Here is a 15,715-nt window from a genome sequence, read left to right as displayed (position 1 = left end):
GATAGTCCTACAGTATACCTAGCTAGATCTGTAAATGTTACATTGGTTACCGGATAGTCTGTTAGATCGATAGAATCGAGTTGGTGTGTGTGTGTGTGTGTCTGAGGTGGAGGATAGCAGCGAGACCGAGAAGTGTGTGTACAGTGAGGAAGAAGTGTGTGTGTGTGTACGGAGTGTGTAACGTTCACCGCAATCATCCAGGAGCTGTCTCACAGTATGGATGTCATCGAGGAAGGAAAGGTACCAGAGGACCTGAGTGAAACCAGTGTTACCACAGAGAAGGACGGTGAGTTAACCCCAGATACCTCAGCTTATAATGTTCCTAATATTTTAATGCTAGTATAAGTCTAATTACTGACTGAAGTCAAAATTAAATTGTCACTGTGGTCGATATAGTTTTTCTAATCTCTCTCTATTGTAAAAGAGAGATCAATAGCAAGACCAATGTTTCAATATATTAAAACATGAACATCTTTCTCTCTGTGTGTCGAACCAGTTGAAACCTCTGTTGTTTCTGAGGACTCAACCATAGGGGACAGAAGCAGGTAGGCTACTCAACATACAGTACAATACCTCATATTTTAGAGATGCATTGCTAGATAATATAAATACTCTCAGGTACTGTGACACTCATAGCTCTGTTTTCTAGTGACAGATTCTGTAATACTCCCTGTTTTCCTCATTGCAGCCTGTCCCCTAATGAAAAGGAGATTGAGGTAGTGGTAAGCGTTCCAACCTTTCTATTTCTCTTGATTATCTCTGTATGTACCATAGAGTTAAGGCTGTGTTGTCTATCTGTCAGACGGAGTTCCAGCGCCTGTCCCTGGGCTTTAAGTGTGACATGTTCACCCTGGAGAAGAGGCTGAGGCTGGAGGAGAGGTCACGGGACCTGGCAGAGGAGAACGTCCGGAGGGAGGTGTCCGGTTGCCAGGGACTACTACAGGTGAGAGGTTTAAGAGAGAGGCGAGATGTGTGAGAGGGAGGGACTGGGGAGAAGGGCGGGAGACCGTTAAAACCACATGTAAAGGGACAGGTTGGAGCGGGGGGGACAGGAGTGAGGTGTCCAAATGTAGCTGTCAGAACCTGCTATAGGTGAGAAGGGTATACAATTTCCTTTTTACCTTCCTTGTATCTGCTCTTGCCAGGCCCTGGCTCCTCTGTGTGAGGATGATAACCAGTCTATGGAGATCATCCAGAGACTTCAAAAGAACCTGGACATTCTCATCCAGTCCATGACCAGAGTGTCCAGTCGCTCAGAGATGCTGGGCGCCATACATCAGGTACAGTACAATTTAATTGCGTGATTTGTCCCCCTCTCTCCTCCCCTTTGAGGAGAGTCATATAGGTAGACTGTAGGTCTGGGTCTGTGTGATGTCTCTCTCTCCCTGCAGGAGTCTCGTATAGGGACTGCTAAGGCAGTGGGTGGGTGGGTGTAACCTCTTGCTCTCTCTCCCCCTCCAGGAGTCTCGTATAGGCAAGGCAGTAGAGATAATGATCCAGCATGTAGAGAACCTGAGGAGGATGTACACTAAGGAACATGCTGAGCTCACTGAGCTGAGAGAAAACATGCTGCAGAATGAGAGGTCCTTCGGAACCCACTCTGGAGGAACACACTCAGGTGAGGAACACACATATATACACACACACACACACCTATCTTATGTTTCTTTCTAATACTGAATATTTTTCCTTCAGATGATTTCAGAGGCAAGAAACAATCTGGATCAACGTACTATAAGGTAGGTCAGTTTAGGCTCAGTGGTGGTCTAAGGCACTGCATCGCAGTGTTAGCTGTGCCACTAGAGATTCTGGTTCGAGTCCAGGCTCTGTCGCAGCCGGCCGTGACCGGGAGACCCATGGGGCGGTGCACAATTGGCCCAGCGTCGTCCAGGTTACGGGAGGGTTTGGCCGGCAGGGATGTTCTTGTCCCATCGCGCACTAGCGACTCCTGTGGCGGGCCGGGCGCAGTGCACGCTGATACGGTCGCCAGGTGTACAGTGTTTCCTCCGACACATTGGTGCGGCTGGCTTCTGGGTTAAGCGGGCATTGTGTCAAGAAGCAGTGCTGCTCGGTTGTGTTGTGTTTTCTCGACCTTCGCCTCTCCGTGTCCGTACGGGAGTTGCAGTGATGGGACAAGACTGTAACTACCAATTGGATACCACGAAATTGAGGAGAAAAAGGGGTCAAAATAAAAAAATATATACAGTTTAGGCTCAGTGAATGATACTGTACTGCTGTTTTAGTCACTGTAGTAATCACTATGTCTGCATCTGTGCACTGTCTTGTATTTGAAAAAAGGGTTTCCCTATTCCTCCTTTCCTCAGGCATCAGCCCGACGGGTCAGCATAGCAGCTATCCCCCGGTCCGGTGGGGGAGGGGGACCCATGCACTTTGACATGCCCAATAAAGCACAGGACACCACAGAGACGGAGGCAGAGAGACTCACTCGCAGATCTCCCTGGTAGGTAGACTACAGCACTGTGTGTGTGTGTGGGGAGGGGGGGGGGGGGGAATACGGAGTTGTTGAATAATATTTAAACGCAGTCTTGACCCTGCTTTGCAAAACAAACACCATTCTGATTTCTGAGGAAGAAATGTGCATCTAGGTGTTTGTAAATTAGGGGCCTTTGTTAAAACATGACGTGCGGGTGTTAGGTGTCGTGTGGAATGTGACGTGTGGATTGTGTATGTATGTGGCGTGGTTACAGGTATGTGACAGGGAAGAGCACGGCGCGTCCTCCTCTAAAGCGCTTTGTTAGCTCCGGGGCTTGGGTTGAGACTGACGAGCCCTCACTCATGATGATGATGAAGGGGTAAGGCCTGATGTCTGCTGTGTGTCAGAAGCACACGTGTGTCGCACATTACCTCAACCTGAAAACAAACATTTTAATTTACCCAACTGTGTAATGTATGTATGTAACAAATCTGTAGTTGAACGTACAGTCAGCAGGAGTACAACCTGCGTACATAACAAGTACATGTGGAACATTGATGGCAGAGTATATGTGTGTTTGTGTACATGCCCTGAGCATGTATGTAACAACATGTGTGTATTGTGTTAAACAAGTGTGTGTGAGACATGCATTACAGTGTCGGTATGTGTGTATGTGAACCGTGCATGCCCGTCCCGTCCCACAGGCCTGCTTACGACGCAGACTCCCCTTCAGAGGAGAGGAGGAGGGAGGAGCCTGTTCAGAGGAAGTCCAGTCTCACTGAGCTGGGCAACAAAATCACCGCCCTGATTATGCCCAACAAGACGTTAGTAGTGAACCAACCAACCGTGTTTAGCGATCAGCTACAGCCAGGCAGCACTGCTTTTCACTGCTGCGTAGCAGGTTTACAGTGAGGGGGGAAAAGTATTTGATCCCCTGCTGATTTTGTACGTTTGCCCACTGACAAAGACATGATCAGTCTATAATTTTAATGGTAGGTTTATTTGAACATTGAGAGAATAACAACAACAAAATCCAGAAAAACGCATGTCAAAATTGTTATAAATTGATTTGCATTTTAATGAGGGAAATAAGTATTTGACCCCTCTGCAAAACAACACTTAGTACTTGGTGGCAAAACCCTTGTTGGCAATCACAGAGGTCAGATGTTTTTTGTAGTTGGCCACCAGGTTTGCACACATCTCAGGAGGGATTTTGTCCCACAGATCTTCTCCAAGTCATTAAGGTTTCGAGGCTGACTTTTGGCAACTCGAACCTTCAGCTCCCTTCACAGATTTTCTATGGGATTAAGGTCTGGAGACTGGCTAGGCCACTCCAGGACCTTAATGTGCTTCTTCTTGAGCCACTCCTTTGTTGCCTTGTCCGTGTGTCTTGGGTCATTGTCATGCTGGAATACCCATCCACGACCCATTTTCAATGCCCTGGCTAAGGGAAGGAGGTTCTCACCCAAGATTTAACAGTACATGGCCCCGTCCATCGTCCCTTTGATGCTGTGAAGTTGTCCTGTCCCCTTAGCAGAAAAACACCCCCAAAGCATAATGTTTCCACCTCCATGTTTGACGGTGGGGATGGTGTTCTTGGGATCATATGCAGCATTCCTCCTCCTCCAAACACAGCGAGTTGAGTTGATGCCAAAGAGCTCGATTTTGGTCTCATCTGACCACAACACTTTCACCCAGTTCTCCTCTGAATCATTCAGATGTTCATTGGCAAACTTCAGACGGGCATGTACAGTGGGGAGAACAAGTATTTGATACACTGCCGATTTTGCAGGTTTTCCTACTTACAAAGCATGTAGAGGTCTGTAATTTTTATCATAGGTACACTTCAACTGTGAGAGACGGAATCTAAAACAAAAATCCAGTAAATCACATTGTGTGATTTTTAAGTAATTAATTTGCATTTTATTGCATGACATAAGTATTTGATCACCTACCAACCAGTAAGAATTCCGGCTCTCACAGACCTGTTAGTTTTTCTTTAAGAAGCCCTCCTGTTCTCCACTCATTACCTGTATTAACTGCACCTGTTTGAACTCGTTACCTGTATAAAAGACACCTGTCCACACACTCAATCAAACAGACTCCAACCTCTCCACAATGGCCAAGACCAGAGCGCTGTGTAAGGACATCAGGGTTAAAATTGTAGACCACAGGACAATAGGCAAGCAGCTTGGTGAGAAGGCAACAACTGTTGGCGCAATTATTAGAAAATTGAAGAAGTTCAAGATGACGGTCAATCACCCTCGGTCTGGGGCTCCATGCAAGATCTCACCTCGTGGGGCATCAATGATCATGAGGAAGGTGAGGGATCAGCCCAGAACTACACGGCAGGACCTGGTCAATGACCTGAAGAGAGCTGGGACCACAGTCTCAAAGAAAACCATTAGTAACACACTACGCCGTCATGGATTAAAATCCTGCAGCGCACGCAAGGTCCCCCTGCTCAAGCCAGCGCATGTCCAGGCCCGTCTGAAGTTTGCCAATGACCATCTGGATGATCCAGAGGAGGAATGGGAGAAGGTCATGTGGTCTGATGAGACAAAAATAGAGCTTTTTGGTCTAAACTCCACTCGCCGTGTTTGGAGGAAGAAGGATGAGTACAACCCCAAGAACACCATCCCAACCGTGAAGCATGGAGGTGGAAAAATCATTCTTTGGGGATGCTTTTCTGCAAAGGGGACAGGACGGCTGCACCGTATTGAGGGGAGGATGGAAGGGGCCATGTATCGCGAGATCTTGGCCAACAACAACCTTCCCTCAGTAAGAGCATTGAAGATGGGTCGTGGCTGGGTCTTCCAGCATGACAACGACCCGAAACACACAGCCAAGGCAACTAAGAAGCATCTCAAGGTCCTGGAGTGGCCTAGCCAGTCTCCAGACCTGAACCCAATAGAAAATCTTTGGAGGGAGCTGAAAGTCCGTATTGCCCAGCGACATCCCCGAAACCTGAAGGATCTGGAGAAGGTCTGTATGGAGGAGTGGGCCAAAATCCCTGCTGCAGTGTGTGCAAACCTGGTCAAGACCTACAGGAAACATATGATCTCTGTAATTGCAAACAAAGGTTTCTGTACCAAATATTAAGTTCTGCTTTTCTGATGTATCAAATACTTATGTCATGCAATCAAATGCAAATTAATTACTTAAATAGTGTGATTTTCTGGATTTTTGTTTTAGATTCCGTCTCTCACAGTTGAAGTGTACCTATGATAAAAATTACAGACCTCTACATGCTTTGTAAGTAGGAAAACCTGCAAAATCGGCAGTGTATCAAATACTTGTTCTCCCCACTGTATATGTGCTCTCTTGAGCAGGGGGACCTTGCGGTCGCTGCAGGATTTCAGTCCTTCACGGCCTAGTGTGTTACCAATTGTTTTCTTGGTGACTATGGTCCCAGCTGCCTTGAGATCATTGACAAGATCCTCCCGTGTAGTTCTGGGCTGATTCCTCACCGTTCTCATGATCATTGCAACTCAATGAGGTGAGATCTTGCATGGAGCCCCAGGCCGAGGGAGATTGACAGTTTTTTTGTGTTTCTTTCATTTGCGAATAATCGCACCAACTGTTGTCACCTTCTCACCAAGCTGCTTGGCGATGGTCTTGTAGCCCATTCTAGCCTTGTGTAGGTCTACAATCTTGTCCCTGACATCCTTGGAGAGCTCTTTGGTCTTGGCCATGGTGGAGAGTTTGGAATCTGATTGATTGATTGCTTCTGTGGACAGGTATATTTTATACAGGTAACAAGCTGAGATTAGGAGCACTCCCTATTTATTTCCCTCATTAAAATGCAAATCTATTTATAACATTTTTGACATGCGTTTTTCTGGATTTTTTTAAAATTCTGTCTCTCACTGTTCAAATAAACCTACCATTAAAATTATAGACTGATAATTTCTTTGTCAGTGGGCAAACGTACAAAATCAGCAGGGGATCAAATACTTTTTTCCCTCACTGTAGTAGCTTCTCTGCCACTCCTGATGCTTATACACTTTTCACACCATCGTGCCGACCTGAACCATACTGTACTGTGCTGTCTCAGATATGTATTTTTTTGCCAACTACGGTGGGTGGATGCGTAACGAGGCCAGAGCAGTACAACTCCGCTTGGCTCAGTAGTGTGAAAAGGCTTCTAGAAGCTGTAGCCTGGATTCCTGTATTTTTTCTGCTTTAGCCATCTGCTTGCCAAATGTAAAGCAGTTGGTTAAATCAGAAGTAGATCTGGCTTCCAGGCTGTGCTGCTTTAGGTCAAGGGAGCAGACTCTGGTCCAGAATGACTGAGCAAAAAGGCTGGTGTAAACAATATACCTGGTCTAGAGCAAACGCTTTGTGAATCTAGCCCTTGGTCTCTGAGCCCGAGCAGTCTCTGGACTTGTGGTGTGGTGGGGGATTCGGTCTCGGTTCAGTGTTTCTGCTTCAAACAAACTCTGTCAGCTCTAATCTCTTCCATGCATTCCCATCAGGAGAACTGCTGTGAGTGTGTGTTTGTGCGTGCCCCCTCTGGAGTGTATGTGAGACATGCATTGCCTCGCTGCTCAACATGCTGCAGTTCTCTAGTGCTCTATTTCTATTTTCTGTGTACCAGGTGTGTGCTACAGAGAACGCTTTGGAGTGGTGGTCAGTACATGCTGCTAACACCATCCTAACTTAGCCTAGCATCGCTACATCACCGCTTTGGGAAGACGGACAGACAACCAGCTGGCTAAAGCAGACTGACTGTCTCATTCAGACATTAGCTTCGCTTTGGCTAACCCAGGCTAAGTTTGACTTGGTGTCCATTCTAAATCTTCTCTTTCCTTCTCTCCCACTCTCTCCAGTCCCAGCCTGGCAGAGCAGGCCGCAGCAGCCCCGTGTTTGGGCTACTCCTCCCGGCCTGCGTCTGCAGCCAGTGGGTCCCGGGGACTATGGCTGTGGCTGGCCCTAGTAGTGGTCTTAGCAGGCCTCCTGGCCCTCCTAGCCAGCCTGGTGCTGCAGCCGGCCGTGGACGCAGCGCCCGTGGGGACCGGGGACTCCTGGGTGACCATCCAGCAGCTCCTGTGGCCCTACACAGGGCTGAGGCACAACGGACAGCCGCCGGTTTAGAGGGGCTATGGCCCCAACCGACAGAGAGATGGACAGGCAGGCCTCGGCGTATGGTCAACCCCTGGACGGTCATCTTCTGCAACTTGAACCATCACGTGTGTTAGACTAGTTAGTGTGTGAAGAGAGAGCACTTGAAGACAGAAGCAGTCGGTGTGTTGGTACTGGGGCTACTGACCACCACAGCTAAGGGAGATTTCCTATTGGTGCCCGGAGACATTCTACCACGCCATTACAGAAGGGGGATTGTAATGTTATTGGCCGGTTGTTGGCTGTTGTATATGTGGGCACAATGTTGACCAATAAAGTCAAGGAGGACACCAGCGTTGGGCTGTCCAATCATGAAATGGACTTCAGCGCATGCTATCCAATGACGTCACACCTTTTGAGCATTTGTTGGTCCATCATCCTATGGACATCAACATGCTTGCTCATGGACAGTGGATTTAGCCGTTTTTGCTTTTTAAAACAAATTTCATAGTAAACTTCTGAATCTATTATGGCATTTGCAGTTGCCTGAAGAGGCCACCATTTAATAATTATTTTTGCATTAATTTGTTAAGTTGTTGTAGGTGAAATCGTTTTTTTTTTTTATTACATTTATGAACCTTGGTAATACACTGCCATTTTTTAATGTTTAATTTATCGCTTTACAGTTTGACAGCATTAGACTGTGTGGGGATATGTGAATATCTATTATATTGCATCTGTTTTTGTTATAATCAGCGTTTGTTACAAACTCTCACACATGGTTTTTACTTTACTTCTTTAAGTGCTCACTTATGAAATTCATACACTTTTGTATGTTCCAAAGAGGGGGAGTGAAACTTTGCGCAATAAAGGAACTTTATTCTACAGAAATAAGCTTTGTGGTTTTACATGAGGGTCCATCTGTTGTAAGGGTTAGAGGTCTGTTAAAGTTCAGTGAGCAGTCAGTCATACACACGGTGTTCCATATGTTGAAGATGCCGCTGACCTCTGATACAAGATCAGATATACATATTCCCCCTAATGGTTAAAGTTATGATCGGGAATAGTCAAATATGATCCTAGGTCTGTGGTTGTTGGCAACTCCGACATAGAGCTTGGGGGTTTAGTATCTACTGTAGTCAGGAGTATGTGAGAGGCCGTGTGGCACACAGCAGTCTGTGCACGGCATCGACAAACAGGTGGTGAGAGTGTCGTTCCTGTCCTGCGGGGGACATGCCGTCTCGGAGCATGTGCAGGAAGGTGGAGTGGAACTCACTGCCGGGGTCCAGTTCTGGAGAGAACGCCTCACTGTGTTCCTTGATCCTCAGCCTCTGGTTCCTCTGGGCCCCCAGCAGGTACACACACCATGAGTCCTCTCGGACCGGGACCGGGTCTAGGTGCTCACACACCTGGGAGAGGTTAATCCTACTGTACACATACTACGACACATACACACCACAACGACTCTGGCACTGGGATGGCTGCTAGGTGCTCACACACCTCAGAGAGAAGAAGGCGGTGTCAATAGTAGGGGTAAATAGCCTATCCATCTGCACTGACAAAGTACTATGCAGGTGCAAGGAAATGTGTGTCAGTATTAGAGGTGAATCTCAATCAAGTCCAGTCAACCAGCTCAGTGTTTCCCCTATATGCACTGCAGCTCTTTCCTTGTTCCTGATTCTGAAGCTACTTCTGTTCCTTTCTGGGGCGGTCCTCTATACAAGCACACTCCCTCATTCTACGTGTGTATGCGTGACAGACGAGAGAGAGGATGTGAGTGTGTTTAAACAGTATGCATCTCTAGGTGTGTGTGTGTCTACCTGTAGCGCCAGATGCTCCTGGCCACACTGTGTGTTCCACTGGCTCCAGGAGAAGGCGAAGGCAGAGGAGAGCAGGGCCATCTGTTCATACACAGCGTGTTCTATCAGAGGGTCCTGGAGAAAAGGTTCATATTATGAGACAAGTGTTTCAACTCAACACAATTTAAGCCTAACCAGATTTTCAGTTCCAATGAGTTGGTGATTTGTTGCTCTTTTTTGGGGGGGGGGGGTCCTACAGGGGAGGAGAAGGATACTGCATCAGATGTTTCTCACCCCAACCTATCAATCCTAATCTACTGTAGGTTTCCCATGAGTTGCTAATAGGTTTTTGTTGCAAAAAGCTATACAGGTTCAACAGTGTTACAAGCAACATGAATTGTGTGCCCACATTGCTTTGTGGAACACTCATCTAATCCACAGTATACGGGTTGATGGCACTCACCTTTGCGTTTACGCTGACATATTTGTCGGAGTATTGGTTGACGAAGATGTTGACCCCGGCACTGACCATGGCTTTCTGCAGGCCAGAGGGACTCATCCACTGGCCCAGGATGTGGTTCAGTCCTCTCTCCTGGGCTGACTGGAGCATACACTTCCTGCCCTGTCGGAGAGAGGAGTCAGGATGCATTATGTCATGGATCTGGGCAATGCCTCTACAATAATAGCCTCGTTTCCTTCATTACCACTGAAAACATTGGATAGATTTCCACAATACTGTTTCTCCAGAAATGAATCACTGAGGAATGTTCACAAATAGAGGAAGCCATTTTAGACTGTTGAGATGCACCCAACAGTATGTCTATGGAGGAGATGGAGCATGACAGATTGTGAGTTCTTGCCTTGATGGTGATGCTGACTTCAGTAAGGGCTGCGGTTATGGTGAGCAGGGCAGAGTCCTGTCCCAGTGGTCTGAGCTCCCAGCTCTGGAACGGCATGTTGGCATACGAGTCCTGTAGCAGCGTGAAGGCGTAGAAAGTGTCCATCTTGAAGGAGATCTTCCGCTCAGCCTCGTCGTATGACGTCTCACTGATGCAGTCTGTCTTCCAGTGCTGACCTATTGATTGACAGATCATTTTAGATGTGTTGAATAGACATCATGGCTCTCAATTATGTAGAATAGGGAATCATGTCAACTCTACACATTTCTATCTCAAAGTTCTGTACATTTTGTGTAAAGTACCCCCCACAAGGTAGGAACTACATTCAGAATCTGGGATATGTTAAATACATGTATGTAACAGTATCATATCAGTCCCAGTCAATGTGGAGCCCATCCAGTTCTCCTCCAGGTGTCTCTCTCACTTTCAGGGTCCCAGCGGGCCACCTGGGGGTCCTCCAGGAACAGGACAGAGTCAGGCAGGGTGACAGTGACCCCTACAGGGGGACAGGTCAGGACCCCACTGTCCTCCAGCTTCATGGAGGCAGAGCCCTGGATCTGGGACTGGTCTGTGTGGTAGGGGAACGGCTGCAGCCCTGTGTCCAACAGCTGGGGGTTGGGGCGAGAGACACTAAGGTTATCTAGTCTCCTTGATTAATGCATCATATCTAACAACTGCAAAGAGGAGTTGTACTTTATCGAGGAGTTTGCACATTCAGTAACCCACAGAAGGGGTGCCCAGTGACAGTCCATGGAGTACATTACACAAGGGAAACTGCTGTCAGAAATGGCACGTGCTGTACTTGGTGGTTCTGGTTCACCTCTCTCATCTCCCATCCGTTGAGTTGTTGGGACTGTGGCGGCAGACGGAACACATCACAGTAGAAGACTCCTCCCAGGGGTGTGTACTGCTGCAGGTCCACCACCTGATCCTCATAGCTGTCAATCACTGGGTCCATCGGAGTGGGGGCGGAGTCTCCCTCACCTGGACAGGACACACGTACAGGTGGACATGGGAATCACAATATGGAATGAAAGGGACTGGTTAATTCTCAAGCAGTTTTTATAGTAACATGACTAGGGTTGCAAAATTCTGGTAACTTTCCCCAAATTCTATTTTTTCCAGAAATCTTATATGGAGAACTCCCGGATTTCCTACTTATTCCCTCCTGATTCCAGGGATGTTGCAACGCTAAACATGACACACTAAAAAGAATCCAAAGAGAACAGTGAAATATATAATGTTATTTGACTTCTTTGTCCTCTGAGGCAGTTGTAGTCTCTCACCTGAGTCATCTCCCTCTAGCATGGTATCTATCTGACTCCCTTTCTCCTCCAGCTTCTGTTTCACATCCTCCAGCTGCTTCTGACCACTCCTCCTCTCCTCCTTCATAGACATCACACTCACCGCACTCTGACACACACCCACATGCACACAGATGTTAGCCTATGTCACTTTTAAACAACTTTTCATTAATCCTATGATCGTTGTATCCAGCTTACCTTCCTGCCTTCTGAGCCTCTGACAGACTGCACCTCTTCCTCTGCACCTCCCTGCTGTGTGCTCCCTCTCCTGTCACCATCTCTCTCTGTCTCCCCCCGCTCCCTCGCGGGGGTCGCTCCCTCCAGAAGGGGCTCCTCCCTGGCCCCCAGGCCCAGAGACATCCTGCTGGGGGTCTGGCCTTTCAGGTTGGCCAGGTGAGACAAGTGGTCGTAGTGGGTGTGGAGGATTCTCACAGCGATGTCACTGACAGCCAGCTGTTTGGGCAGCTCAAAGCCCAGCCCCACCTCCTCGAAGTAGAACCCTTTAAACCTGGAGAGCCACAGAGAGAGAAACACTGTCACAAATAGAAAATACTAAATTGTTCTGTTTTCGCTTCACCCAACGCATCCGTAAGAATGGGTTTGAGTATAAACAGACTGTTAGCAAGGAGACTAGATAGAAAGTCTATTTGTGTGAAGTGAATAGAATGAAAATCAGACCGACGTCTGTGACGTGCCTTGGGTTCTTGTTGAGGTTGGCCCACAGACACAGTGTGATGTTGTCATCCTGGACCACTGTCTGCATGTTCCCTGTCTCAATGTCTGAGTGAGCATTCGCCCACTGTGGCCAGTGAAAAACAAACACACATCAGCAAAACATGCTCATCGTACATTACAAAACTTAAATACAGTAGTTTCCAAAACAAACTGGCAGAAATGTTTTCTGCATGTCTTATACAGTGAGGGAAAAACGTTTTTGATCCCCTGCTGATTTTGTACATTTTCCCACTGACAAAGAGGGTATTCCAGCATGACAATGACCCAAAACACACAGCCAAGGCAACAAAGGAGTGGCTCAAGAAGAAGAACATTAAGGTCCTGGAGTGGCCTAGCCAGACTCCTGACATTAATCCCATAGAAAATCTGTGATGGGAGCTGAAGGTATGAGTTGCCAAACGTCAGCCTCGAAACCTTAATGACTTGGAGAAGATCTGCAAAGAAGAGTGGAACAAAATCCCTCCTGAGATGTGTGCAAACCTGGTGGCCAACTACAAGAAACGTCTGACCTCTGTGATTGCCAACAAGGGTTTTGCCACCAAGTACTAAGTAATGTTTTGCAGAGGGGTCAAATACTTATCTCCCTCATTAAAATGCAAATCAATTTATAATTTTTCTGGAATTATTTGTTGTTATTCTGTCTCTCACTTTCAAATAAACCTACCATTAAAATTATAGACTGATCATGTCTTTGTCAGTGGGCAAACGTACAAAATCAGCAGGGGATCAAATACTTTTTTCCCTCACTGTACATCATCAGTACCCCTTACCTTGAGTATCTCCTCAGTGGTGTGGTCATGTTTAGACTGGATGAGAGTCTGGATGGAGAGCAGGGTCTCCTGGTACCTCAGGGCATCAGCTGGTTCAGGCTGATCCCTCAGCATACCCTCCAGCTCCTCTAGCAGCTGCAGGCGGAGATAAAGGGCAGCCATGTTTATGTTCATCCTTCATTTGGTAGAATCATTATAGATCAATACATGTCTCAAATAGAAGTGCTCTTGACTGGGTCACGTTAAGTGCGGTCAAACAGGAACAAGTGTAGGTAGTAGAATAGTAAAATCACCTTTGTTTTCCTCTGTTTCATGTCTCCTTAATGTGACCCTGGTGTTTAATAGTAAACCTACCTGTAGAGCCAGGGCACACTCCTTTAGAACCGGTTTGATCTGGACCTCTGGGTCCTCCCTCCACAGGTTGATGAAGGTGTTGATCTCCTGCTGGACTGAGGGGTCTGGACTCCCATCACAACACATGTATTTGTCCCACTGGGGAGAAACATAAGAGCAGATTTTAACGATGTCAAACAGGGCTCATCTGGTTTATATGTCTACGTCTACCAAGGCCTGCCATTATGGTAGTCTCTTGGACACGGTGTCTAAAAACCATAACATGAAGGCTAGGACTATCTGGGCAAATATATTCAGTAACTACACAAAAGTCAGGCCAGAGCATTAGAACAATCACACACCTTGGCTTTTTCTCTGGACTCAGTCTCCCACTTGGTGACTGCAGTCTGTTTCTCTTCCAGTAGATGACGCAGTTCGTTCAGCTCGTCCTCTCTGCGATCTTTGTCCTGTCACAGAAAGCCAGCAATGATCACTATTTCTCATTAGGACATTATGGACAGGTTTAACTTCAAGAGCCCTCTCCGTACACAAACACAGCGATAACCATGAATGATAAAGGTCAGTGACGGTAACACCTTTAGCTCCAGTCTCTGATGCTCCTCCTGCTCCTTCCTCTCTCTCTCCAGCCTCCTCTGCTCCTCTTTCTCAGCCAGGAGTCGAGCCTCCTCTACACAGCAGAGGGGGAAAGGGGTCATGGGTCAAACATACAGTACATGCTATTGAAGTAGCCCCATGAGTGTATCTGATGTATTACTGATGTATCACTGTGCATACTATTGAAGCATCTCATAATACAAATGGCAGTTCAATAGCACAGATCAAACGGTACAAATGCACACACAGACATACAACCATTAGCATACAACAGAGGATTTGTCATGGATTGAATGAGAACGAGAAATGACAGTACCCTCTTCCTTTTGTCTTCTCTCATCCTCCTCTTTCTGAAGTCGCTCCTTCTCAGCCTTACTGAGCTTGCCTCCTTTCTTTTGGGCAGACTTGAACCAAATCAACAATTCAACTTAATGAACAAATGTAATCAATTGTGATCATAGACACATTTGCAAACTAATGAATTATTGCAAGTTGTGTGCATTACAAAAGTTGAGTGTGAAGGTAAAGAACATAGCTATCGAAAAATAACTTAGACTCAGAGATTCTGGGGAGAAATTGAGAACATGCTATTATATTCAATTTAGCTAGCTAGCTAGCTATATCTACTAGGTCTAGCTTGTTATATCTCTCATGAATCAATATTATGCTATTCATAACAGTAGTTAACAAGAGTTACCTTTGCATCCTTGGGTGGCTAACAAGGAGAGAACATACAGAATAGAAAGTTAGGGGATAGAGTATTTAGCTGTTGCAAGATAAGGCTGAAAGAAAAAAAAATAGAGAAACACAGACTTGCAGCAGCATCATAATTGCAGTAGCACTTGCAGTAAAGAGAAAGCTGATTTGCAGTGGCTTGCTTGCTAGCTAGCTAACGTTAGCTAACTCTGGTTTAGCTAGCTAACTAGCTATGTAGCCAGTTTGTTACTTGCCAGAGCAAGTACTTATGCAACTAGCTGTATCTAGCTCCTCAATATCTTAACAACCTAACCAGACATTCATTTTCTAACTCACTAATTACATAATAAAGTAGCTAACATTTGTTTGAAAACTGCTCACCATCTTCTCTTGGTGGGATATCTATCAGCTGTCACCTCTTTTCGCGTCCAAGTTACCATGGAAACGGTAACGCACGCATGCATGCACGCACAGTAGTTCAATATTTTGATTTGCGACATGTACAACGATTTATGGCGTTGTTTATGAACTCGTTAGATTTTGATTGTATGACTTAATTTGCCCTTTTTTATTTAAAAATAATTGGGTCATACAATCAAATTAAGTCATACAATCAAAATATTGACACACAGGTCCACGTGTTCGAGAGGATCCTAATGTACTTTATCTTATTGTGCTTTCAAGACATCTGGGAACTCGGAAAAATACGAGGTCATATCATGACGTCAATGATCTTCAGGTCGCAAAGTCTGCGCTCGAGAAAGAGGCCTGAGTTCCCGACATGGAATTCCGAGTGGGATCACCGTTGAAAACGATTTATCCAAGTTGGAGCTCGTTTTTTTTTTCGAGTCTCAGTTGTCTTAAATGCACTGAAGTCGGAAGTCGGATTTTTTCCGAGTTCCCAGTTGTTTTGAATGGGGCAATACATCGGGTGCATATCGTCTCACGTCAGATCAGATGGCGTCACGGAGGAGTGACGCTCCTTGTGCTATCTGACGTAAGATATTGGCCGTGTTCGAGAGGATCAAAACCGTATTATGGGTAAATTGTGACTGACTGACACACT

At 46.3% G+C, this 15,715-nt stretch overlaps 2 protein-coding genes across 2 annotated transcripts in view; one reads left to right on the top strand and one right to left on the bottom strand.

Annotated features, from left to right (window-relative positions):
* LOC311139818 (inositol 1,4,5-triphosphate receptor associated 2-like) overlaps positions 1–8,386 on the top strand; it is a gene marked incomplete at its 5' end in the record, with an annotated part of 31,070 nt that extends 22,684 nt beyond the window's left edge. The window contains 11 exons of the mRNA XM_084174781.1: positions 202–286; positions 497–545; positions 689–722; positions 803–943; positions 1,146–1,280; positions 1,462–1,618; positions 1,696–1,739; positions 2,325–2,461; positions 2,709–2,813; positions 3,139–3,258; positions 7,267–8,386. Of these exons, the coding sequence (XP_084030907.1) occupies positions 202–286; positions 497–545; positions 689–722; positions 803–943; positions 1,146–1,280; positions 1,462–1,618; positions 1,696–1,739; positions 2,325–2,461; positions 2,709–2,813; positions 3,139–3,258; positions 7,267–7,531 (1,272 nt within the window). The 3' untranslated portion in view covers positions 7,532–8,386. The remainder of the gene's footprint in view (positions 1–201; positions 287–496; positions 546–688; positions 723–802; positions 944–1,145; positions 1,281–1,461; positions 1,619–1,695; positions 1,740–2,324; positions 2,462–2,708; positions 2,814–3,138; positions 3,259–7,266) is intronic.
* Positions 8,360–15,073, bottom strand: LOC311139820 (dynein axonemal intermediate chain 7-like). The gene is made up of 16 exons (XM_084174783.1): positions 15,031–15,073; positions 14,651–14,668; positions 14,270–14,357; positions 13,935–14,026; positions 13,701–13,805; positions 13,360–13,497; positions 13,006–13,140; positions 12,196–12,299; positions 11,699–12,008; positions 11,483–11,609; positions 11,017–11,180; positions 10,621–10,804; positions 10,158–10,372; positions 9,761–9,919; positions 9,319–9,432; positions 8,360–8,907 (listed from the first exon to the last, which is right to left on the bottom strand). Exons 1-16 carry the CDS (start codon positions 15,031–15,033, stop codon positions 8,638–8,640), a joined length of 2,226 nt encoding a protein of 741 aa, XP_084030909.1. The 5' UTR covers positions 15,034–15,073; the 3' UTR covers positions 8,360–8,637.
* Positions 15,074–15,715: the final 642 nt, after the last annotated feature.

The sequence above is a fragment of the Coregonus lavaretus genome, assembly GCF_964263955.1.
Source record: "Coregonus lavaretus genome assembly, chromosome: 13".
In the NCBI taxonomy this organism is placed as follows: domain Eukaryota; kingdom Metazoa; phylum Chordata; class Actinopteri; order Salmoniformes; family Salmonidae; genus Coregonus; species Coregonus lavaretus.
Note: the sequence above shows the minus strand (reverse complement) of the source record. Positions and strands in the feature narration are given on the sequence as shown.